The 27,123-nt window shown below is 43.2% G+C and overlaps 1 protein-coding gene across 1 annotated transcript; it reads right to left on the bottom strand.

Moving 5' to 3' along the window:
* Positions 1 to 7,953: 7,953 nt before the first annotated feature.
* cfap276 (cilia and flagella associated protein 276) lies at positions 7,954 to 24,681 on the bottom strand. Its single transcript, XM_068007833.1, has 5 exons — positions 24,562 to 24,681; positions 17,806 to 17,922; positions 13,900 to 14,012; positions 10,057 to 10,259; positions 7,954 to 8,442 (listed from the first exon to the last, which is right to left on the bottom strand). Exons 1-5 carry the CDS (start codon positions 24,640 to 24,642, stop codon positions 8,372 to 8,374), a joined length of 585 nt encoding a protein of 194 aa, XP_067863934.1. The 5' UTR covers positions 24,643 to 24,681; the 3' UTR covers positions 7,954 to 8,371.
* Positions 24,682 to 27,123: the final 2,442 nt, after the last annotated feature.

Genomic DNA, 27,123 nt, shown 5'->3' with positions numbered 1-27,123 from the left:
TAATGCCACCATAATTTTATTTAAAACCCATAGTATGTGTGCTTCCTCTTGGTACCAGGTTATGGTGTGTTTATTTTTAAAGCTAATCTCATTAGTTGCTATCTGAGTGGTAGGAATGCATGAGCTATCCAGTAGCAGTTACTTGAGACCAGCATGGCGCTCATCTCATGGAAACTAAGTCTTAAGATGGACTTGCTGCAGACTGCACCTCGTATTGGTGCATGGGCAGTTTGGTCCATTCTGCCACATGTGAAAGCATTGGAGGGTCCTGGCAGGAAGTCAACATGTGCTGCTATGCTACAAGACAACACCATTATCCATACACATTCTTACATGCTGCTAGCAGTGGGCATGGGCTCAGCATAGCCAATGATCTGTAAGAAAATAGACCTAATGGAACCATTGACATAATTGAAGCCCTGTCTCATGGTTTTCTATGAACAGTTGCCAAGCATTTTGAATCCAGAAGAGACAGCCCTATCCTATCTGGTACCTCTGGCAGAAGTTTAAACATTTGTGAAAGAAGCACTTTAGGGCCAATGGCATGGGGGCCTCTGCTGCAAATGTCACTAGAGTTACCGTATGCATCATGGTGGCCTACGGTTTTATGAAATCATCCTCCTACATTACAACAGTGACTACAAAAATACTTCATTGGCTGTAAAGCACTTTGGGACATTATATAAATGCAAGTCTTTCTTTCTTTATTTCTCCAGTGCATTGTGCATGCTAATAGTGGACTCCTCCACTCAAGCTGCCATGTGCAGCGTACTGTCACATTCATCCCTCAATGCCTGATGCTCTGTTAGCATTATTCTTTTAAAACTAGGCCCCATGAGCCCCTAATTCCCAAGTTCTTCAGCCAGGAAGTCATGCATCCTGACTCTCCAGCCTGTAATGTTCTCCTTTACATGTACCATCACCAGCTGCTTCCACTGACTCATGCTCCATGTGTCACTAGTCCACTGCCTTCTTTCTCACTATCCAACTTCCCCAACCTGTGTCTTCTTTCTGCAGCACATCTGGAGGAGGAAAAGAAGAAGAAAGTTTAGAATGATTTCCAGGAACACAGCTCTCGTGCCACTTTCAGTAGCAGTGATTTAAGAGTTGTATCGTATGGTTCAGTGGCAGCTATTGCAGGGTACAGGAGAAAAAGAAGGCAGATGTGATCAAAGATCTGTAGCAATAGCTTCTCTTTCTGCTCCTGCATCATCACCTCGGGAATCCCCTAAGGATCCATTTGTGGCCTTTTTTAAAAATTCGTTCATGGAATGTGGGCGTCGCTGGCAAGGCCAGCATTTATTGCCCATCCCTAATTGCTCTTGAGAAGGTGGTGGTGAGCCGCCTCCTTGAACCGCTGCAGTCCATGCAGTGAAGGTTCTCCCACAGTGCTGTTAGGTAGGGAGTTCCAGGATTTTGACCCAGCGACGATGAAGGAACGGCGATATGTTTCCAAGTCAGGATGGCATGTGACCTGTAGGGGAATGTGCAGGTGGTGGTGTTCCCATGTGCCTGCTGCATTTGTCCTTTTAGGTGGTAGAGGTCGCGGGTTTGGGAGGTGCTGTCCTAGATGAGGAATAGGCCTCCTCCTATTCCTCATCTACATGCTGCACTTTGGGGTCAGCATCCACATGTGTGCTGATGATATCCAGCTGTACCTCTCTCCCATCTCTATTGCCCTCATCCATCTAGCTGTCTCGCTCCATCTCTGTGCTATTAGATTGCTTGTCTGACATCCGTTCCTGGATGAGACATTACTTCCTCCAGCTGAACACTGGGAAGTCCAAAGTCATCATCTTTGGTCGTTGGTACAAACTCCATACCCGTGCCACCTACTCCATCCTCGTCTCTGCCTACTGTCTCAGGCTGAAACAGACTGTTCACAACCCTTGGCATCTTGTTCGACCCTTTCTGAGTTTCCAACCCCATATCCTCTCCATCACAAAGACTGTCTACTTCCAACTCCATAATACTGATCACCTCTGCTCCTATCAGCCCATCTGCTACTGAAATCCTCATTTATGCCTTTGTCACCATCCGACTTGATTGTTTTAATACTCTTCTGGATGGCCACCTGTCCTCCAGACTCCATATAGTCGAGCTCATCTAAAACTCTGCTGCCTGCATCCTATCCCACACCCAATCGCCCATCAACCTATCCTGCCGACAGGTCCCCAATGCCTCAAATTTTAAATTATCATCTTTACCTTTAAAACCTTCCATAGCCTTACCCTTCCCTATCTCAGTAATCTCTTCCAACCCTACAGTCCTCCCTAAAACTCTCCATTCCTTTAACTCCAGCTTCTTGTACACCTGCCCATCTTATTCCTCACTATTGGTAGTCATGCCTTCAGCCGCTTAATCCCGACACTCTGGAATTCCCACCCCCAACCCCTCTGCCTCTCCACTTCTCATTTCTCCTTGAACGTCCTCCTTAAAACCCAACTTTTTGACCAAGTTTTTGTTTACCCTTCCTAATCTTTCCTTGTTTGCCTTGTTTACCTTGACATCTGCTTTTCCTTACACCTCTATGAAGTGCCGTGGGTCATTATTCTATATTAAAGATGCTATAAAAATGCAATTTTGCTGTTGGTGTTCATGTTGTTATCTTGTCCTTGAAGGAGAAAGCAAAAAGGGCCAAATTATCTTTTGTTACCCTGACATGTAATAATACATAGTTCTCAGTATGCATAGATTTATGATGACCTGTGCATGCAACAAACAGTTACATACCATTTAAAGCTTTTTTGTGGTGTTGAAAGAATTTAAGGATGTGACTGAAGGCACATTCGTATTAGGAATGTAAAGGGCACTGTGCTATCTCATTGACATTGATGGTAAGTAATTCAAGAAATTTAATACAGTTTGAGGGGGAGGTGTTTGTAAATGGCAAACATACTTAGTACAATGCATCTTTGAATTGTGTGGCTAGCTTCTCTTTCGTTGCCTGATATGGTACGGTCACTACACTTTTTCCAGTGCTGGATAGCTGTAAGTTGATATTGGAAATGGCACTTACTTCCCCAGCCAAATCCTTCCACTGCCCTGAGTAGGTCTAGTTGAGATCCTATGTCACTCGATTCCAAACAGGACATCCTTTCTCTGCCTGACTTCTTACAGCATCACTTCCACGGTTGTATCTGAGAAGCTGGAGTGGGGGCTCTTGTGCCTGCAGCTGACGTCACAGAAAGACGTCGCTGAGGAACTTGCTTGGGCACAGCAAAAACAATACCTGGCTCTTTAAACTGCTGCAGGCCTTTAAATCATGTAGCACCAAGATATTTCCTACCCCAATGGATGAGCACCCAATCAAAGGCATTTCTAACACCTGAAGCCAGCCCACAATGTTTTAATAAGGTGGTGGGGTCAGAACTCATGGTATTGTGTTCCTCTGCACTTCCAGATAGGCTTGCACCCAATTATAAAATACAAGCTTTAATGTCTATGATTTGCATGAGTGGGGGGCAAGAAAATATGTGAGTTTCATTTTTACTGCAAGACTTGAAAGGTTTGTGATATATTGTAGTATGAGCAGTATGGCTAGGTAGGTTTGTACTGTGTTTGTGCAGCATAATGATAAAGTCATGTAAATTTACCAGTATGCTTAGGCAGGTTTGCTCTTGTACCTGGGTGTGGCAATGATGCCGTAGAGCATTAGCAGCATGTTTGGACATAATAATTTTGGTGTAGTGGAGTGTAGCAGTGTGTGTAGGCAGGGTTAATGATGGTGTAGCAGTGATGAAGTGAAGTATAGCAATGTCAGTCAACAGGTTAGTGGTGATTTAGAGGAGGATTAGTGGTGCATCTAATGTCTAAGCGTGGTAGTAGTATTGTAAGTGTAATGATTTTAGATCAAGTCATGTTCCGCTGGACCTGAGCACCTCATAAGGAGTATTAGCACATCTGAAAAGTTGAAACAGTTTTCTAGTACCTTTGACCAAATATGGTATAATACCAAATCTAAGTTGACCTGATTTCCAATTTGTGAAACTGGGACATGTCTGCAAACCTATTAATGGGAACACACCTGCAACAACAATAGATCTGTCATACTGGGACAGTAAGCTGTCCCAAAACAGCTGGTTAGGATACTGGGACAAGTATATTAAAATGAGGACTGTTGTGGTCAAATGTGATCATCATAATCAAATCAAATGTCTTGTAGATCCAAAGCACAATTAAAAAAAGACAAGAGCTTACAGTGGTTTAATCTGCATAGCCAACTTCTTCCTACAGTGTAGATGAAAGATCAAAAACAAATAGAAAAATATATATATATTTTTAGGGGGGATATATAGTTTTCTGCTGGATGATGGCAGTTGCTTTTTGAGTTGACCAAATAGTGACCCTCTAAGAGGAAAAAGGACATGCTTGCGTTATTTCACATACCTGTATTCTGGCAATAGACTTCTGTGCATAAATATACATCGTCTTGTGGTGGTCTTGTGAAGGTGATGGTGAGCCTTCTTCTTGAACCGCTGTAGTGGTTTGATACAACTGAGTGGCTTCCTAGGCCATTTCAGAGGGCAGTCAAGAGTCAAGCATGATGGTGTGGGACTGGAGTCACATATGGGCCAGATCATGTAAGAACGGCAGGTTTTCTTCCCTAAAGGACATTAGTGAACTAGTTGGGTTTTTACAACAATCTGAAAGCATCATGGTCACTGTTACTGATACCAGCTTTTTTTTATTTCCAGATTTTTAAAACTGAATTCATATTCTCAAACTGCCATGGAGAGATTTGAGCTCCCGTTCTCTGGATTATTAGTCCAGGTCTCTAAATTACTGGTCCAGTAACATAACCACTACACTACCGTACCTCATATGAAGGTACAAGTCAATAAATGGATCAATTACGTGGTGCATTTCATTAATGTTATTTATGCAAAGAATTGTAAGATATTTCATTTTCAGAAAAAAATATTTTGGAAATCCAATAAAATGTGCTTTTATTAAAAAATGACTAGGTTTTACCATTTGGTTAAGTAGGTTGGTCTTTAATGATTGTTGTGAATATCGTAACCAGGGGAACTTCCTGTTTTAGTTTTGGATATTTGCATGAATTATTTAAATAACCCAACAGCATGATGTGGTAGCATTCTCGCCTCTGAGTCAGAAGTTTGTGGGTTCATGTCCCACTTGAGCACATAATACAGGTTGACACTTCAGCGCAGTACTGAGGGAATGCTGCACTGTTAGAGGTACTGTCTTTCGGATGAGATGTTAAACCAAGGCCCTATCTTCCCCCACGGGTGGACGTAAAGATCCCAAGGCACTATTCAAAGAAGAGCAAGGGAATTCTCCCGGTATTCTGGCAAATATTTGTCCCCCAACCAACAGGTTATCTGGTCATTATCTCATTGTTGTTTGTGATACCTTGCTGGGCACAAATTGGCTGCCACATTTCCCTATATTACAACAATGACTACACTTCAAAACACTTCATTGGCCGTAAAGTGCCATGGAGCATGTGGCAGCTTCAGCTGGAATCTGCAGCAGATCCCCAAATAAGAAGTGGCTGGGGACCACCTCAATGGAAATACACTGAAGTCCTCAGCAGCTCTGGTGGCAATAGGGAAGAGAATACAAAGCAGCCTGCATAACGGCTTTCAAACCATGTCTCTCAGGGCCCAGTGGAATGCTGACGGCTGGAGTCCACCTGCCTGATACTGGTGTGTCTCAGGACAGCAGAACATGCCAGGATCTGGTCCTTCCCCTTCAGGACGCCACGCCAGTGGAATGTGGGAGGTAATTGCACGCTGCCTAGATCATGCTCCAGGGATGCAGCCAGCAGTGGCCCATTGTCAGGAGCAATCTGCCATGAGAGGAGGGCAGCCTCAGTCCCATTATCCTTTTGTAGAGCAAGAACAGTCAACCACCTCTCGCAACACTATCCCTCAGGTTACATCTAGGTGAAGCATTAGAATGGATGAGAGAAATGCATTCCCAGGGGAAGCATTGTGTTAAAAAAAGGTAGGTTGGATTGTGTTCACTTTGGACTTCAGTGTAATAAAATGGAATGCTTTGTGCTTCGTTAGTCATGGAGGTTAGATACATAAAGTAAGGATGCATTTATTTGGTGCTGACTTATTGACTCAGGTAATGATTATTGGAAGAGTTACATAGGGGTAAAAGGGCTGACGTATTGTCATGTTGTAGGATGGGTAGTAGATTGAGGGAATGTCCCTCTATTTGAAAGTGGGGAGAAGGAGGTAAGGCTCTGATATCAAAGGTAGACTATGTTATACAGAAGAGGACTTCAGTGGTAAGATGTGCTCTGATGTCCTTTGCAATAGTCACTGAGGAGTCCTTTGAGTGCAGGTCATCGTGATGCTCGTCCCCATTTAGTTCTGGCTCCATTGCAGCAATGTCAAAGTCTAGCCCTTTTTGAGTGGCAGAGTTGTGAAAAGCACAGCGGGCTACAACTATTCGTGACACATGATCTGCAGTATAATGCAGTGCCCCTTTCAACCTGTCCAGGTGGTGAAAATGTGCCATTAATATCCTGATGGTCCTCGATGACCAATTCAGTAGGGGCATTTGCCTTGTTACAGCACTCCTCCACTGCTGTTTTGGTCACTCTTAGTGGGGTCATTATCCATGGGAGCGGGGGGTTATGCTTTGTCACTCAGATATTATCCGTTTACCTGATGTTCTTCCCTGAAAAGATCAGAGAAGGATAAATTTCCAAGGAGGAATGCATCGTGACAGTTTCCAGCATATAAGAAGTTGATGTGTAGGATCCTTTACATGTTGTCACACACAATTTGTACATTCAGGAAATGGAAGCCCTTCTTGTTGATATAGTTGATGGGGTGTTCTGTGCAAGCACGCAAAGCAAGTAGGTTCCATCAATTGCACCCTGGGCATTGGGAAAGCCGGCAACTTCATGAAACTGAATGGCCCTATCTCATTGCTGCCTTCCTGTGATGCCAAAGGTGATGAATTCCCTAGTTCTCCTGTTAAGTTAGTCACTCAACAAAAGCATGCCCGTGGCTGCTTTCCTGTACCATAAAAGTTGAGTATGGTGTCACCTTCATAGCCACAGTTCTGGTGTCAAAAGTAGACTATTTTACACAGAAGAGAGGACTTTAGTGGTAAGATGTGCTCTGATGTCACACCCAGATACCAGAGTAAACCTGCCTAAGCACACTGGTAAATTTATGTAGTACAGAGCAGGCAGATGAGCATGGCTGCAGTAGGGCACAGGGCTGCCCTACTGCCTCTTTGGTGAAATGCACTGTTCTTATACACCTTTCCTCAGTAACGTCCTCATATGACCTGTGCTGCCTATATATTCTATGATGTGGAGATGCCGGTGATGGACTGGGGTGGACAAATGTAAGGAATCTTACAACACCAGGTTATAGTCCAACAAATTTATTTTAAAATCACAAGCTTTCGGAGATTATCTCCTTCGTCAGATGAATGAATCATTCATCTGACGAAGGAGATAATCTCCGAAAGCTTGTGATTTTAAAATAAATTTGTTGGACTATAACCTGGTGTTGTAAGATTCCTTATATATTCTATGGGGTGGGGAGGGCAATGTCTGGCTGTCTGTGTCCTCCTTAAAAGCTGCCTGACTATCCTTAGCTCAAACCTTCTGCTCCTCCTCTACCACCTTGATAACAGCGTACAAGTGTATGCTCACATGTCATATCTGCTCCTGAGAAGCCCTCACGGTAGGGGTGAGGGGTGAGGGGGGAGGTGGAAAAATCTGCCGATGTTTCTGACAGGGTCAGAAACAATGAGAAACATGTCCAAGTGTGTATAGACGGAATGGCAGAAAGAAAGCACTGCAAAAAATGTTTCCCAGCTGCAAAGATTACCAATGAATCTCTCCAGACGCTTCATGCTCGGAAATTCCTCACTTCCACAGTTGCATCTTATAATTCTCAGTCCAAGTGCACTGCAAGTGCAAAATCATGGAAACGCAGAGCAGCAGTGTCACTGGCTTTTATTATAATATACGTGAATGAGGGCACTCATGACTCGGCAGATGGATTGCAAGAAGGGTCAAAAAGCATGATAAACTCAAAGCTGGCGATTGTCTGGCAGAAACCCGGTGGAAACAGTTAAGCCTGATTTTCCTTCCACAAAAAGCTATTTGTCCTGATTATGCACCAGAATTACGCTTGGAAATTCATCCCCAAAAAGCTTGAAGGTAACAATTTCATAAAACGACATTTGTGTTTTGTTATTGCAATTATTTAATTCTCTTATCACATGAGAAAAAGACCTTATTTTAAGATGCTACTTCACAGTATTGCTTTTGCATGCTCCTTATATTGCAGTATCTTGTTCAAGCTGAAAAACGAAGACTCAACCAGATTCTTGGGTGCAGTGTTGTACAGGAACTCCTGCCGATTCAGATTGTAAAGAAGCCACCGTCAATTTTCCTCGAATATCCTCCATTAGTGGCAGCTGTGTGTTGGCTTCCTGTGAAGAAAAGCAAAGGAAACATGTAAAACTAAGTCTAAAGAATGCAAACACTTCCCCAACTAAATTTTATTTCCGTTTTCTTCTGAAGGCGGTGACTCCAAAGGCCCAGCAGCGTCCAACCCTGGGGTAACATGTGTGTCTTAATAGTAAGTGCCAGGGACATAACTGAATATGATGAGGGGGGCATTACATCTAAACTTGACCCTGCTCTCATAGCATGCCCACACGTAGGAACGTTAGTTGATTCTTTTTTTTCCCTCTCCCTTGGGCACATATCCTGAATGCAATGCCCCACTACTGTCCCAGCTGAGATTTCAGCATGGAACAGGGATCAAATGTAGGTGCTTCCTAGTGCATATGATTCAGTAATATAACATGAAGGCCTTGATTTTCCTCGAACCTTATGCCGCTGCGTCGCCGTAACTTCGCCGAAACTGCAACATAAGTGAGGTTTCCACCGCATTTCCGGCGAAGTTATGGCAGTGCAGCGACAAAGTCCGAGGAAATTCAGGGCCATAGTGTGTTTAGCAACTGAGCCTTTGAGAAGCACAAAAATGCACTCTTCATTGACTCGGGCATATATATTTTTATTAGAAGTAATGCCCCGATTTTAACTCAGGACGGGGCCGAGGCAGGCGCCAAACCATCCTGATCGTGGTAATGAGGCCCGGGCGATTTTAACTCCTAATCAGTTGCCTTCCCGAAACTGGCTAGTGGGCGGAAGCAGAATGTCGAGCAGCAGGGGGCTACCGGTGGGGACTAAAGGAACGATCCCCGGGCACTGGTAAGTCTCAGGAAAAGAATAACGGGAGGGCTTCACAATTGGTGGTGGGATCCCAGGGCAGGGGAGGCCTTAACTTTCCTTGTGACGTTATTGGAGCCCGATTTGTATATTAAAACAAAGATCCCGCTGGTTTCCGGTGGGTATCCTTTCTGCCTTCTCAGAAAAGCAAGTTCAAATGGAAGACTGCGGAAAGGGAGTACGAATTCAGTGGGAAATGTCTCCTGGGTGATTTTAACTGCCTGCCCACCTGGTTACTGCTGGGCGGGCAGGTTTAAAATTGCCCCTGAGTTATGACTGGATTTTCAGCTTTACAATATCAAATGCTTCAAATAAAACTCCATAATATTACCATAATTTGATGTGGGGATGAAATAAGGCACTCCAGTATTCAGTACCACATAATAACAGAATTAAGTGTTAAAATTAGTGTTATTGTTACTTCCTCTTACTATTGGATATTTAGAAATACTTTATACTAGGCGCCATTGAAAAAACTTTATGTAAAAAGTCCAATATAATGAGGCACCATACGGAAATATATTTGCTTAGAAATTAACCACAGTCTGGTTCTTGATGTCAGGATTAATTTGTGAATGGAATTTACACGTTCTTTTCACTCCCTATTAAAATGAATCAACCATTGCATGCTGACATTCTAAATATGCCTCATTTCTGTTTTATTTCAAATAACTAATTGTTGAGGGGGGGCAGGGGCAAGGAAGTCATATGCCAGCAACTAAGCTTGCCAGGTGATGCACATTGCAGAAATAAGTACACACAAATTATTTTGATTTAACTCTGATTATACATCAGAGAACTGATCTTACTTATTGCTCCGTCCATGCTATGAATGGATAGTTTTGTTGGTGACATCCAATGTCTTGGAGGAGATCTTTCACGTAAATTAGGAGCACCAATTTCTTCTTTTATAGGCACACAACCACAAATGTCTTTCTGCACTGCATCCTTTGCTAATTTCTTACGAAACGTTTCTTCCTGTACTTGATCGTTTGTGCTTGACCAACAGCCACTGTAAGTAATTCAGAAAACGCAGCAATCAATTAAGTTATGGGTTCACAGAGATGATCTACCAGGACCTTAAATGTTTTTGCTTAATTACATCATTTCATATGTTTGCATTTTCATGTTTTTGTTTGGTGGGTGTCTGACACATGCAAAAACCCATCACCACATTTAAGAATATATAAACCAATCTGCTGAGAAATACAGACCCTGCTTACCTAAGTTCGGACAGCTTGGCAGAGGCAGGGTTTGGTGATCCCAATATGTGAACAGATATTAGAAGGGGTGACCATAAGTTTGGTTAAAGAGGTGGGTTTTAAGGACAGTCTTAAAGGAGGAGAGGGAGGTAGGGAGGTGGAGGGGTTTAGGAAGGAAATTCCAGAGCATAGGGCCTAGGCAGCCGAAGATACAGCTGCCAATAGTGGGGAAGGGGAAAGTCACAAAATACTAGAGTTGGAAGAATGGAGAGGTGAAGGAGGGGAGGGTTGTTGGGTGAGAGGAGGGGTGAGGCCATGAAGGCATTTAAACATGAGGATGAGAATTGGAGGCACTGGGGGACCAGAAGCTGATATAGGTCAGCAAGGACAGGAGTAATTAGTGAGTGGGACTTGGTGTGGGAAAGGATATGAGCAGCAGAGTTTTGGATGAACTGAAGTTTATAGAGGGTGGGGGATGTGATGCCAGGAGAGCATTGAAATAGTCTGGAAGTGATAAAAGCTTGGCTGAGAGTTTTAGCAACAGATGGGCTGAGGCAGGGGTGGAGGTGGTCAATGTTATGGAGATGGAACTAGGCGGTCTTTGTGATCGAGAATATGGGGTCGGAAGCTAAGCTCGGGGTCAAGTCAAACAGGATACCAAGGGTGAAAACAGCCTGGTTCAACCTGAGACAGTTGTTGGGAAGTGAGATGGAAATGGTGGTGAGGGTACGGAGCATGTGGTGGGGGCCGAAGACAATGCTTCAGTTTTCTTAATGTTTAATTGCAGGAAATTGAGGCTCATTCAAGACTAAATGTCGGACAAGAAGTCTGACAACACAGAGTCAGTGGAGGTGTCGAAAGAAGTGGTGGCGAGGTAGAGCAGAGTAATATCAGCGTATGTGTGGAAGTTGACCCCATCTATGTGGATGATGATGCCAAGGGGCAGCATGTAGATGAGGAAGAGGGGGCCAAAGATCCAGAAGTAATGGTGCAGGGGTGAGAAGAGAAGCAATTGCTGGAGATGCTCCGGCTATGATTGGATAGTTAAGAGTGAGGGCAGTCCCACTGAGCTGGACAATGGAGGAGAGGACTTGGAGGAGGATGGCATGTTCAAAGGCTGCAGAGAGGTCAAGGATGATGAGGAGAGAGTCAGTCACAGAGGGCGTCATTTGTGACTTTGATTATGGCCGGTTCAGTGCAGTGGCCAAGGCGGAACTTGATTGGAGAGATTCAGACATGGTTGCAGGAAAGATGGGCACAAATTTGGGAGGCAACAGCATGTTCAAGGACTTTGGAGAGGAAAGGTCGGTTGGAGATGGGGTGGTAGTTTGCAAGGACAGAGGAATTGAGGGTGTTCTTTTTGAGGAGGGGATTGATGTTGGCAGTTTGGAAAGGGGAGGGGATAGTACTAAGGAGAGGGAACCATTTACAGTGTCAGCTAACATGGGTGCCTGGAAGAGAAGTTGAGTGGTCAAATCAATCTTTGAAATACTAGGCCTCAATTAGCCCTTAGAAAATGCCCCTTAGAACTGCTTTTTCAACCAGTCATAGAACAATTTTGTAGATTTGGTTCCCACATTCAAAATAAAGGTAGAATCCAGTAGCTCAGAAAGAAAGGTCAGTATAATATTCTAAAGCTATTTTTTTGCAAACATGGGTTTGGATATGTGGAATAGGGTATAATAGATAGCGACACAATTAAATAAAAACAGAAGAGGGAAAATGCAGTAAAAGTAGAATGGGGAAAAGGGCAGAGTGCCATGGGTAGTAAAGTTAAAAAGAAAATGTATTTAAATTTATATTGTAAGTATATATTTGAGTTGTGTCGGGATAATAATATTGTACTGAAGCTAGTCCTGACTTTACTGCTGTCATATTTTAATAGTTACTTCAGCAACACAGTGTGTGTGGTTTTGTCACCTTGGGATGAAATTCCTCGTATATAATTTCAGCAAAAAAGTTGGCATGGGAACAAATTGTGACTTTTTTATTGGGACATTTGGGGTTGCTGCAGATCTTGAGGAACAGTTTATTGTGAAATTAATGGTACATTTACTGTAATTAGGAGACAGTTTTGCTCAGTTGATAGCATTCTTGTTTCCAAGCCAGAAGATTATGGGCTCATACTGCACTCCAGAACTTGAGCATGTAACCTAGGTTACTACTTTAGTATAGTACAAGCGGGAGTGCTACATTGTCAGAAGTACTGTCCTTCAGAGGAAATGGTAAACTGAGGCCTTAACTACCTGTTTAGATGGGTGTTATTTGGTACTATTTCAAGAGTAGGGTTAGGGCTATCAAGAGTAGCTATCAAAAATAGCTTAATGGAGCATTGCTCCCTTTGCTGTTTGTATGCAAATCACTGCTGTATTTACTTACACAATAAAAGACACAGCATTTCAAAGTAATCCATTGTATGTAAAGTATTTTGAGACATGATGTGGCTGATTTTACTTTGCGCACTTTGCTCGGGCACGTCAGATGAAGCACACCTGAAGTGCGCTCTGCCTGAATGCAGTTGAACCCACCTGTATTTCTGGGTTTAATTTATTAGCATGCTCCTAATATGCACCTGATGCAGGAATGCTTCTTGAAATGGGCATGCACCCAAAAGTGAGGGTTGAAAGTAGACCATTTCCTGAGAGGCCTGCATCAATGGTAATGGCCATTGGATCAAGGACTTTCTGGCTGCTGTCCAGAAAGAGCAGACTGAAGGCCTACAGCCCTGCTGATCCTACTTGCTGGCCCTGAAGAGGAAGCACTTAGAGATGCAAGGAGGTTGCTGGCAGCACCATCTCAGGTTCTTTAATCTGAGTGGATTAGGGGCAACCTCTAAGGTCTATTTTCTGTGGATGCTGCAGCATTTGGCTCTTTACCAAGTGGAGATACAGGAAAATGATGCTGCAGGCATTTTGATGACACACCTGTATATACTTGAAGATGGTATGGGAAATAGGCACGCCTGAACAGAAAATCAACCAAATATGTAGCTATATGAAGTTGTTCTTCAATTTGTAATTTGTCCTGTATTTTAACATTTTAGTTAGGTAGAGTTACTTCCTGCCTTTGTATGGTTTGCAGTGTAATGACAACATTGCAAATTAACCAGATAAATTTTTACAATTGTTTTTATGAAGAACAGGTTTTTTGCTCTGCAGGAGCTTTTGGCAAGATGGCACAGCACTTTAAGACTGTATGGATAAAGGTCCTTCATAAAGTGTTGCAAATGCTATTTTCCCAAATTATGCCAGAGAAATAATGGATACAAAAGTGTCCGAATTAACTTAGTACCATTGTTAACCTGATTGTGAATGTCTGTGCTACAATTAAGGTATTTTCATTGTTTTAATAAGGTTTGAATCATCCTTGTCAACTTTCATGTTTAAAACATGCCATAATAAATTGCTGTAAAAAGTAACATGAAATGTACTTTTCTCACAAAGCACTTACCGCTGAGGATCACAGGTTGATTTTTGAAGAAGTACCTCATTCTTCTGTTTCAAAAACTCTTTTGAATGATCATAAACAGCATTAAGATGAATATCCAGACTGTCTCTTGGTGCCTGTTAGAACAATGTGCAGCCTTCAAAACTATACAAATAAAGTTACTAACTCGACTTGTGAACTGTAGTAGTGTTGATTAAAAGAAGTATATAAACTTCAACTATATTCAGGATATTTGAAAAAGAAGGCATTTTCTGTACATTTGTGTTATTCTGCTTCATAATCAATGAAAATAAATGGGAGGAGACCTGTTATGCCAGGACTCTGTCCCCTTTGCATTGCCTAGGGGCTTTTGGTGCTTCCTGGAGTGGGCACAAAGGTTGCACTGACAACAGGCACAAGCATTAAGCTACTATGGAAATGAGGTGGGAGTAATGTCACATCACCTCCTGCCCCACTTTCCTCTATTTATGCTGAGAAGATATCCATTAACGGGTACACCTGCAAAAGTGGACCTTAGGACTCCCACCCAGCCCTGCTTAGATTGGAAGATGGCAAATATTATCACTGCTGCAGCAGCTAGACTTCTACCGCTGTATCCAGGCACGAGGCCCTACCAAGGGGTGGGCCTGCTTCTGAGGTATGCGGGCTGATTTAAATGAACTGAATCTAGAAATACTGGAGGGTTTAGGCCAGGTCTGGAGAAGTGGAGCGCATTTCAGGTGTGCTCTGCCTGATTTGTGCTCAGACGAGGTGGGCAGAGGGAAGAAAATTGTTCCTATTATGTTATAGGAAACACGATCACAAAGATATTCAGTACTCTAAAGTGTTAACAACATGGGGAGTGATTTTTCACTTGACAGGCATTAAAGCCCTTTTAGGCAGATATTTGCCCATATGACAAAGCTACATTTTCTCAAAGCAGCAGTAAAGATTATGAAAGGGTATGATAGAGTAGACGAGGAGAAGATGTTTCCACTTGTGGGGGAGACCAAAACTAAGGGCCATAATATAAGATAGTCACCAACAAATCCAATAGGGAATTCAGGAGAAATTTCTTTACCCAATGAGTGGTTAGAATGTGGAACTTGCTACCACAAGGAGTAGTTGAGGCGAATAGCATAGATGCATTTAAGGGGAAGCTGGATAAACACATTAGGGAGCAAGGAATGGAAGTTTATGCTGATAGGTTTAAATGAAGAGGGGTGGGAGGAAGCTCGTGTGGAGCAGAAACACCAGATAGACCACTTGGGCTGAATGGCCTATTGCTGTGCTGTAAATTCTATGTAATTCTATGTAAAAGCTCCCAGCCAGGAGCAAATTAAGACATCCAATCAGCTCTCAGATACGAACATCACAGTGTAGCACTGCAATAAACACAAAATAAACCTCCTGACCATTATCTATGACTCCAGGACCTGGATATTCTGATATTTCTTTTCCTCATTTCAGGTGGTTTTGAAATGGGACAGGGATGCATTACAAAAAAGTCATTATTGTTTTTCCAGAAGAAGTGTCGGCAGGGAGAGGCAGATCCCTCCCAAGAACAGGTGGCCAAATTGCGATTATGTGCTAATGGTATCGTGATGTCGAACACAACAGTCTTTGACTTCTGTGCCTCATTTTCACCCAACACTCAGTACACCAATATTAAACAGCATTGCTAGGTAGCCATATAAAGGTAGAAGTACACTTACAGGGTTATTACAGGTACAAGCGAAAGTGGTCTGAAAACTACATTTTACAACTATTTTTGATAATTATTTTATATTTCTTTTCTCCCCACTATTGCTTCAACATTTGGTTTTCTGCCTCCTCTGCATAGTTTTTATTTTTGACCTCTAACCCATTAAATAGAGGGGTCTATGGTTTTTCCTTTGGGAATTCCTCTTTATCTTTGTTAATTGGAAGAAGAAGAGAAGGTTGAGGAAGAGTAACTTAGAGAAGCCAGGCCGTTCAGGCAGCACAGGAGACATCTCACTTCAGAATATACATTCCCAGGTGCTCCTATCTCCATTTGCCCTAGAAGAGTGCTTGCAGTGGCTGTGCTTCACAATGCCACATCAATGAGTTAAATTACATCCTGGAAAGTGACTTATAGACCAATGACTGTGAAGGTCACTACCGCCATGAATTTTGTGCAAATTGTTCATTTCAGGCTTCCTCAGGGGACAGCAGTAAAATTAATCAATCAGCTGTGCACAGATGTATCAAGTAAGTCACAGATGCCTCACATTCATACCAATACACTTCCCATGGTAAAAAATGTTTGAACACATACTGTGCAACCATAATGTTAGTTTGAAATGTTTCTTTGTCCTCCACTACTCTTTCTTTCCATCATGCTTCCCTTGTTGCTTTGTCTCTCATGTGCTCTTTTAAACCTAACTGTGTATTTCTGCTGGGAAGGTGTGAGGTGACTGGCTGCTGCATTTCTCCAAAAGCCTTCTTGGACTAAAATGGCCCCAGTCTGAGGGTAGCAAAGTCCCGAAATGGACCCACTGCTGGTTTCACCTCCTTTGCCACTGCAAGATAGCTGTCTCTTGCCTTTATTCCTTTTTATATATGCAGGAATCTAAGGGGTTGGGTGGGAGGCATCCATGTGTTGCTATCCTGAGATACAGCATCAAGATGGGATTCCATACGTGCTATGCCACTGGTACCAGACTCTGCATAGCCACTGATTTGCAGGAAAGCAGACCAAATGGTGTCAAACAGTTAAAAAGTTTGTTGACACCCTGAGAGATACCTCTCTGTATCCCATCCTCAATGGCATGGAGGCAGAACAGACAGCCAACATCAATATGGCACGCAAGGATATATTGCAGAAGATCAAGTCTCCATTGCAGAAGTTAGGACTATGGTGAGGGAGCATACTGCAGATTGATCTGGAGCTTCTCCATATTCCAGGTTGGACTACAGTGCTGCACACGCATCCATCATTATGTCACAAAAATAAATAGTAGGCTCCTTGAATTGACTTGCCACCTGCTGCACATTCATAGACACCATCCCCAGTACCTGCACACAGGTTCCATGCTCTGATAGCATCCTTCTTTTAAAAGCTGGACTCCTGAGATCTGGGTCCAGTTTCCTCAGTCAAAAGCAGACAGCTCCTAATTCTCTGGCCAAAAAGCATCTGTTTCCTCATCTTCCATCCCAGTACCTCTGCCCAATCATGCTGTTTGCATCACTCAGTGCACTCCCCTCTGGATCACTAACTAATGCCTTTCCAACCACCAGTTCAGAGCCACCCACTCTCTTATGCATTCTATTTACTCATGCTTTAACTATAACTCCTTAGAGTAGATTTTGACTTTGTGCAATAGTGTAAAATGGGTGATAGGGAATCAGCAGCCCATTTTACATCTCTCCCGATTTTTAGTTCCATTGAAGTCAATAAAATAAAAATCGGGAGAGATGTAAAACGGGCTGCTGATTCCCTATCACCCATTTTACACCATCGCACAAAGTCAAAATCTACCTCTATGTGTGCACATCATGACTATTCAGAGAATTCAGAGCAGCTAAACTTAATTGGATCCATCCACCCAATAACTGGCTTAACGGTTGTTTTTGACTTATCTGAGGGAAAAGCTTCACTGTTGTTTTAAGCTTATGTTGGAAAATGAGAATCAATATTGTGTTTAGCTTTGGTTACCAAATTAAAAGGGAATCATTCAAGCCATGGAGGTGTTTTACATTTCATGGCATCGAAGGATTCTGAGTGGATGACCTAAGGTGGGCTGAATGACCTCCCTTATGTATATTTATCTTGTGAACAACCTCCCAGATGAGATTCTAGAATTTCACTTTGCAAGTTGTTAAAATCAGGTAGAAAATCACCTCCACACTTTCATGGCTGTTTTGTTGTATTACTGCGATGTTTCATGTATTTTATACTTCTTATACCTTGGGATTATAGAGGTAAATCCCTTTGCTGGCACTTGCCACAGTTTCTGCTGCATTTAGTCGATTCCATGGGTCCTCCTGCTGTGCTAAATGAGTTGGTTGGAGATACCGATGACACTAAGAAAATGAGAATGCAAAACATTAAGCAGGTCGCAACATTATCCTTCAATACGTTTGCTGATAAAATAAATGTTTTATGAAGATTAACTAAAATTAAACTAAAATTCAATGTAAAGAGAGAAGATTTAATCTTAGAAATAATTTTAGTTTCAATTTTAAACAACACTGCAACAGATACTGTATGTTGAAATACGCTAATAAAGTTTTAGTTGGCATTCCAGTACCAGTTTATTATTTCTCAGCATTCTTTGTGGCCCTGTGAGTTGTGTGAGAAGTGAAGCAAGAATTATAAGATTTACTGAAACATAAACTTTCAAAAAAATCCTGAAAAACCAGAAATAAAATATGGAAAGCAAAACACTAAATTTTAGCCTTTTTTTCCCCCAACACTAAAATATGATCACAATTTTGGAACAAGGAAATAGCAATAAGGTGATGCCCAACTTCATAGAATCATAGAAAGGTTACAGCATGGAAAGAGGCCATTTGGCCCATCGAGTCCATGCCGTGTTTAAATACCTAATGATTGTAGGAGAAAGGAAGGGCTGAGGGAGGAAAGGAGGTGTAAAGTTTTGAGGTCCTAAGAAAGAATGAGTTAGAGTAGTAAACGGTGCAATGAGTCTTCTGCCTAAATTTTTCAAGTCCTCACTGGTGGCAAGGGATCTCGCTGCTTGCACATACACATACCCGTGTGGACATAGGGAAGAGGAAGAACATGTAGAATGCAGCTTCGGAAGAATAATAGAGGAAAGTTTAGGGAAGCACTGATCATTGTAGAACAGTATTGATAAAATACAAGACAAAGTTGGAGGCTAGAAGGTGATAGATGGATTACCTATCAGACACCAAGATTTTTCTTGTATGCTGAATAGGATACAAGAGAGGTATTATAAGAGTCTCCCAGACATACAAGTGGTACTCAAGTTTTACACAGGCTTGAGCTTTATAGAAACTTAGGAGTTGTTAAATAGTGGTTATGTTACTGGACCAGTAATCCAGAGACCTGGACTAATAATCCAGAGTCATGAGTTCAAATCCCGCCACGGCAGCTGGCGAATTTAAATTCAATCAATTAAATAAAAATTCTGGAATAAAAAAGAACTAGTATCAGTAATGGTGGTCATGAAACTACCGGATTGTCGTAAAAACCCATCTGGTTCACTAATGTCCTTCAGAGAAGGATACATGCCGTCCTTACCCGGCCTGGCCTTTATGTGACTCCAGACCCACAGCAATGTGGTTGATTCTTAATCGCCCTCTGAAATGGCCTAGCAAGCCACTCAATTGTAAAATCTCGCTACGAAAAGTCATAATAAGAATAAAACCGGATGGATCACCCGGCATTGGACCACTCGACACCGGACACAACAAAAGCAAACCATGCCTAGTCAACCCTGCAAAGTCCTCCTCACTAACATCTGGGGACTTGTGCCAAAATTTGGAGAGCTGTCCCACAGACTAGTCAAGCAACAGCCTGACATAGCCATATTCACAGAATCATACCTTTCAGCCAATGTCCCAGAATCTTCCATCACCATCCCTGGGTATGTCCTGTCCCATCGGCAGGACAGACCCACCAGAGGTGGCAGTACAGTGATATACAATCAGGAGGGAGTGGACCTGGGAGTCCTCAACATTGACTCCGGACCCCATGAAATCTCATGGCATCAGGTCAAACATGGGCAAGGAAACCGCCTGCTGATTACCATCTACCGCCCTCCCTCAGCTGATGAATCAGTCCTCCTCCATGTTGAGCACACTTGGAGGAAGCACTGAGGGTAGCAAGGGCACAGAATGTACTCTGGGTGGGAGACTTCAATGTCCATCACCAAGAGTGGCTCGGTAGCACCACAACTGATCGAGCTGGCCGAGCCCTGAAGGACATAGCTGCCAGACTGGGCCTGTGGCAGGTGGTGAGTGAACCAACATGAGGGAAAAACTTACTTGACCTCGTCCTCACCAATCTTCCTGTCGCAGATGACAGTATTGGTAGGAGTGACCACCGCGCAGTCCTCGTGGAGACCAAGTCCCGTCTTCACACTGAAGACACCATCCAATGTGTTGTGTGGCATGACCACCATGCTAAATGGGATAGATTCAGAACAGATGTAGCAGCTCAAAACTGAGCATCCATGAGGTGCTGTGGGCCATCAGTAGCACCAGATTTGTATTCCAGCACAATCTGCAACCTCATGGCCCGGCATATTCCTCACTCTACCATTACCAACAAGCCAGGGGATCAACCCTGGTTCAATGAGGAGTGTAGAAGAGCATGCCAGGAGGAGCACCAGGTGTACCTAAAAATGAGGTGCCAACCTGATGAAGCTACAACACAGGACTACATGCATGCTAAACAGCAGAAGCAACATGCTATAAACAGAGCTAAGCGATTCCACAACCAACGGATCAGATCAAAGCTCTGCAGTCCTGTCACATCCAGTCGTGAATGGTGGTGGACAGTGAAACAACTAATGGGAGGAGGAGGCTCTGTAAACATCCCCATCCTCAATGATGTCGGAGTCCAGCATGTCAATGCAAAAGACAAGGCTGAAGCGTTTGCAACCATCTTCAGCCAGAAGTGTCGAGTGGATGATCCATCTCGACCTCCTCCCGATATCCCCACCATCAATGTAGACAAATGTGAGGTCATCCACTTTGGATCAAAAAAGGATAGAACAGGGTACTTTCTAAATGGTAAAAAGTTAAAAACAGTGGATGTCCAAAGGGAATAGGGGTTCAGGTACATAGATCATTGAAGTGTCATGAACAGGTGCAGAAAATAATCAATAAGGCTAATGGAATGTTGGCCTTTATATTTAGAGGACTAGAGTACAAGGGGGCAGAAGTTATGCTGCAGCCATACAAAACCCTGGTTAGACCGCACCTGGAGTACTGTGAGCAGTTCTGGGCACCGCACCTTCGGAAGGACATATTGGCTTTGGAGGTAGTGCAGCGTAGGTTTACTAGAATGATACCTGGACTTCAAGGATTAAGTTACGAGGAGAGATTACACAAATTGGGGTTGTATTCTCTAGAGTTTCGAAGGTTAAGGGGTGATCTGATCGAAGTTTATAAGATATTAAGGGGAACGGATAGGGTGGATAGAGAGAAACTATTTCCGCTGGTTGGGGATTTTAGGAGTGGGGGGCACAGTCTAAAAATTAGAGCCAGACCTTTCAGGAGCGAGATTAGAAAACATTTCTACACACAAAGGGTTGTAGAAGTTTGGAACCCTCTTCCGCAAACGGCAATTGATACTAGCTCAATTGCTAAATTTAAATCTGAGATAGATAGTTTTTTGGCAATCAAAGGTATTAAGGGATATGGGCCAAAGGCAGGTATATGGAGTTAGATCACAGATCAGCCATGATCTTATCAAATGGCAGAGCAGGCACGAGGGGCTGAATGGCCTACTCCTGTTCCTATGTTCCTATGACAGAAGCTAGTCTTCAGCCAATTCAATTCACTCCACGTGATATCAAGAAATGGCTGGGTGCACTGGATACAGCAAAGGCTATGGACCCTGACAACATCCCGGCTGTAGTGCTGAAGACTTGTGCTCCAGAACTAGCCGCGCCTCCAGCCAAACTGTTCCAGTACAGCTACAACGCTGGCATCTACCTGACAATGTGGAAAATTGCCCAGGTATGTCCTGTCCACAAAAAGCATGACAAATCCAATCTGGTCAATTACCGACCCATCAGTCTACTCTCAATTGTCAGCAAAGTCAGGTGTCGTCGACAGTGCTATCAAGCGGCACTTACTCACCAATAACCTGCTTACCGATGCTCAGTTTGGGTTCTGCCAGGATCACTCGGCTCCAGACCTCATTACAGCCTTGGTCCAAACATGGACAAAAGAGCTGAATTCCAAAGGTGAGGTGAGAGTGACTGCCCTTGACATCAAGGCAGCATTTGACCGAGTGTGGCACCAAGGAGCCCTCGTAAAATTGAAGTCAATGGGAATCAGGGGGAAAACTCTCAAGTGGCTGGAGTCATACCTAGCACAAAGGAAGATAGTAGTGGTTGTTGGAGGCCAATCATCTCAGCCCCAGGACATTGCTGCAGGAGTTCCTCAGGGCAGTGTCCCAGGCCCAACCATCTTCAGCTGCTTCATCAATGACTTTCCCTCCAACATAAGGTCAGAAATGGGGATGTTCGCTGATGATTGCACAGTGTTCAGTTCCATTTGGATCCCCTCAAATAATGAAGCAGTCCGTGCCCGCATGCAGCAAGACCTGGACAACATCCAGGCTTGGGCTGATAAGTGGCAAGTAACATTTGCGCCAGACAAGTGCCAGGTAATGACCATCTCCAACAAGAGAGAATCTAACCACCTCCCCTTAACATTCAACGGTATTACCATCCCCGAATTCCCCACCATCAACATTCTGGGGGTCACCATTGACCAGAAACTTAACTGGACCAGCCACATAAATACTGTGGCTACAAGAGCAGGTCAGAGGCTGGGTATTCTGCGACGAGTGACTCACCTCCTGACTCCCAAAGCCTTTCCACCATCTACAAGGCACAAGTCAGGAGTGTGATGGAATACTCTCCACTTGCCTGGATGAGTGCAGCTCCAACAACATTCAAGAAGCTCGACATCATCCAGGACAAAACAGCCTGCTTGAATGGTACCCCACCCACCACCCTAAACATTCACTCCCTTCACCACTGGCGCACCATGGCTGCAGTGTGTACCATCCACAGGATGCACTGCAGCAACACACCAAGGCTTCTTCGACAGCACCTCCCAAACCTGCGACCTCTACCACCTAGAAGGACAAGGCAGCAAGCACATGGGAACAATGCCACCTGCACGTTCCCCTCCAAGTCACACACCATCGCGACTTGGAAATATATCGCCGTTCCTTCATCGTCGCTGGGTCAAAATCCTGGAACTCCCTACCTAACAGCACTGTGGGAGAACCTTCACCACACGGACTGCAGCGGTTCAAGGAGGCGGCTCACCACCACCTTCTCAAGGGCAATTAGGGATGGGCAATAAATGCTGGCCTTGCCAGTGACACTCACAGCCCATGAACGAATAATAAAAAATGGAAAAATGTTTGGCAGAAGAGAGGAAACTAAACTGTTCAGATGCAGCTTTTGCAATGAATGAGAGGTGAGACTTCCATTTGTCAGATGAGATAGTGACAACATTAAAATTGGATGAAGAAGGATTAAGGAAGGAATGATGAAAGAAAGGAAGATTTGTATTTATATAGCACCTTTCACGACTATAGGACATCGCAAAATGCTTTACCGCCAATAATGTAGTTTTGAAATGTAGTCACTGTTGTAATATAGGAAACGCGGCAGCCAATTTGCACACAGTCTGAGGGCAGGTGATACGAAGGATGTTGAATGTAGAGTGGAATCCGCACCATAAGAGTGGATAAAATTGGGATGTTGAGTGGAGCAGATTATGGACATGAAGAAGGAACAGGGTGGCAGAGGAGAAAAAGTCCTGAGTTGATAGAAAATGAGCCAGAGTTTGAGCCTTTAACTACAACGCAGAGCAATTTGACCTAACTAATGATTTATATGGGTTTAGAATTTCCTCTTTGCTTTAGTACTTAATTCTCTTACTTGTGAAATCCAGGACCCTATATCCTTTTCTGCAGCTTTTATCAACTTCTCCTTCCACTTTTAAAGATTTGTGAATCTGAATCTGTAAGTCTCTCTGCTCCTCTACTTTTAAAGTCTACCCATTTAATGTATATTGCCTCTCCTTATTTCTTCCCCCAAAATGTATCACCTCATTTTTTTCTGCATTAAGTTTCATCTGACATCTATTTGTCCAAACTCTTAACTTGTCTAAGACTTCCTGAAGTCCCTTACTGTGCTCTTCACAGTTAACTACACTTCCTATTTTTGTGTTGTCTGCCAAGTTGGATATTATATGCTCCCTACACCCAAGACCTGTATGCAATGCACCCTCATTGTAATATCTATGGATATTAATGATTTTGCACTGAACTATCCCAGTTAAGGAACTAACACATTTATTAAAGCAACTGGGAAGAACCAAAATGACTTAAATTGTTGGAAATACTGGAACATTTTCTGGCGCACTTTTTTAGTAACGTTAATCCTGTGCCTTACATTTATGCTCAGTAACTATTTAAGGCACTTTGAGAAGTAATGTCAGTAGATTGAATGGTTCGTGACCTGAAAAAAACATAACATTAAAAAAATGCAAAGCTAAGCTGCCGTCAGCATCTTTATTCTGAGCGCTTTTTAGTTCTCTACCCTGAAACTGATTTAAAGTTATGTTCCTGTATATATTTAACGTATGAAATCGTGTTTTTATTCAGTGCATTGCTCCATATTAGAGACATTAATAAGCTGGTAAATATTTAATAGAATGCACCAGGCCATCCATGTGGACTTCTCTAGATAAAAATCGTAATGCGACGCAGTAATTATATTATTGCCACCGCCCGTATTTCATGCTAAAATAATCGTATCAAAAAGACAAAGAACTGATAAAATGCTGAACTTATTTGAACAAAGTTAGTAAAATGGTCTAATTATAATATCAAAAAAGACAGAAATCCGAAATAAAATGCATGGCGCTTAGCAATTCTGCAAAGTGCGAGATATTTAAGTTTCAAGGCGGCTGCAATACCTGCGTCTCCCTTTTCCGACCTCTAAAATCATCGTCGTTTTCATATTTTGGGAAAGGGAATGGGTCTCTGGTGTCAGGCATTTTCCAGCGCGATCGCCGCCGCTGCAGAGTTCTGAAAAGAAATCTCCCCCGCGTGGTGCGATTGCACTGAGATTTGTTTACAGTGTTACAATCCGTTGCTAGGTTATCATGTCTTAGGATCTCTATGGTTACCACACCAGTGGTGACTCCAGCATTGTTCTCTCTACTGCCTTCTAGTGAATACTGCGAGGACTTTCTGCCCGTGATTTCATAATGTGAAGGACCAGAAAAGAGCACTGTGAAACCATAGAATCATATCGCGTGGAAACAAGCCACTGGGCCCATTCTGCCTGTGGCCGTTTGCTGGAGCAATCCAAAGCAAACCCCACAGCCTTGATCTGTCCTCACACTCACCTGACGAAGGAGAAAGCCTCCGAAAGCTTGTGATTTTCAAATAAACCTGGTGTTGTAAGATTTCTTACATTTGTCCACTCCAGTCCATCACCGGCATCTCCACATCATAGCCCTGCATCTTCCTCTGTTTTAAAAGTTTACATGCTATTCCCTTAAAAGATGTGCTAGTGTCTGCCTCATGCACTCTTTGTAGCAAAGCATCTAATGCTCTAAATAACTCTCATCTAAAAAAAAGTTCACAACCTCTCTCATTCTTAGTAACAATTTTAAATTAACTATTCCTCCTCAATGACTCCCCAACCAAAGGATATAGTCTATCCTTATTCACTATAACTAACAAAAGCTTAATTAAAAATCCTTAGTCCTCTCTGGTACAGTGGAAATAGCCCCAATATCTCAAGTCTCTTCTCGAAACTATAGTTTCTGATCCTCAGATGGGATGTATTGGGAATATATATATGGTCTTAGGGAGCCCCTGCTCCGCTACTCACTTCCCAGTTCCAAAAGATTTGAGTCGACCTCAATTGTTTACGGTGGCACATACTTTATTACAAAGAACAGTTTAATACACTCAATATTTAAGCAGCAGTTTACAGAATGGAAACTGGAGATATATTACCAGCTTCCACACTGGGTAGAGCTCGCGCCTTGACCTCTCGCCTCTCGCAGTCCTCACGGCCCCACCCTCTTGAATCCTGTGGATCTTGCCTTCTGCAGACTTCTTTCCTTCTTCCAACATGAGCGTTGGGCTCCGGCCAGCACGTCCTCCTTAACAAACCTAGCCTGCTGTCTCTGGAGGGATCCTCTACGCTGAGCCCTCGTTTGAGCTGCGATTTATACACTGTTTAGCAGGAAGTCCTGTGGTGAGCTGACTAAACATCCTCAGTACAGTTGATGATGCCAGACGTAGTCCATCAGCTTGACAAAAGAGATCCTGACTGGCCGTGCCTGACCTGACATCATCGACTTGCTGAGACAATGGCAAGACATTTAACCTCATCAAGAGGAGATGGCTACTGATGCTAACAACATGGAACAATAGCAAGGTACTCAATCTCATCAATATAGATGGGCTCTTATCTCTCTGGGAGAAGGCTTTTCCAGTCGTCTCAAGCAAAGGGTGAGCTGTGGATTTCAAATATACATCTCCCCTGCTAATCACCTTAATATACTGTAAGGAATCATACAACACCAGGTTATAGTCCAACAGTTTTATTTGAAAATCACAAGCTTTCAGAGTTTACCTCCTTCGTCAGGTGAGTGAGTGAAGCATAGCATATATTTTGGATGTTTCTCTCTCTCCCTCTCTTTGGTTCTGGCCGTTTGTATATTCAGTTGTCTGGGGTATCTAAGGTTTCTCTGTCTGAACACTATTCAATTCCTTTGATTGCCTTGATAACGGGCAGTTGGAAAGATTATCTGTAATCACCAGGCATTGTTCTGTGACTATATATGCGGTAATTCTCAATGAATCTCGACACTCACCTGACGAAGGAGAAAGCCTCCGAAAGCTTGTGATTTTCAAATAAAACTGTTGGACTTTAACCTGGTGTTGTAAGATTCCTTACACTTGTACATCCCAGTCCATCACCGGCATCTCCACATCATATATTAGGCTGGGAGACGATCACAGCAATCAAAGGTGTCGTTGGTATTCAGACAGGTTAGCCACGGAAAACATTACATCCCAGTATACTGAATACACAGTGGGTCAGATTACACAGACAGATAGAGAAAGAGACCTGAAAGGCAGAGAGAGAGAGAGAGAATGTCCAGTGGTATTACAAACAGATAACTTTTTTTTCCGCTGGTGGGGTTACATGTAGCGTGACATGAATCCAAGGTCCCGGTTGAGGCCATCCTCATGGGTGCGGAACTTGGCTATCAATTTCTGCTCGACGATTTTGCGTTGTCGTGTGTCTCGAAGGCCGCCTTGGAGAACACTTACCCGAAGATCGGTGGCTGAATGTCCTTGACTGCTGAAGTGTTCCCCGACTGGGAGGGAACCCTCCTGTCTGGCGATTGTTGCGTGGTGTCCGTTCATCCGTTGTCGCACTGTCTGCATGGTCTCGCCAATGTACCATGCTCCAGGGCATCCTTTCCTGCAACATATGAGGTAGACAACGT

The sequence above is a fragment of the Heptranchias perlo genome, chromosome 27, assembly GCF_035084215.1.
Source record: "Heptranchias perlo isolate sHepPer1 chromosome 27, sHepPer1.hap1, whole genome shotgun sequence".
NCBI classification, from domain to species: domain Eukaryota; kingdom Metazoa; phylum Chordata; class Chondrichthyes; order Hexanchiformes; family Hexanchidae; genus Heptranchias; species Heptranchias perlo.
Note: the sequence above shows the minus strand (reverse complement) of the source record. Positions and strands in the feature narration are given on the sequence as shown.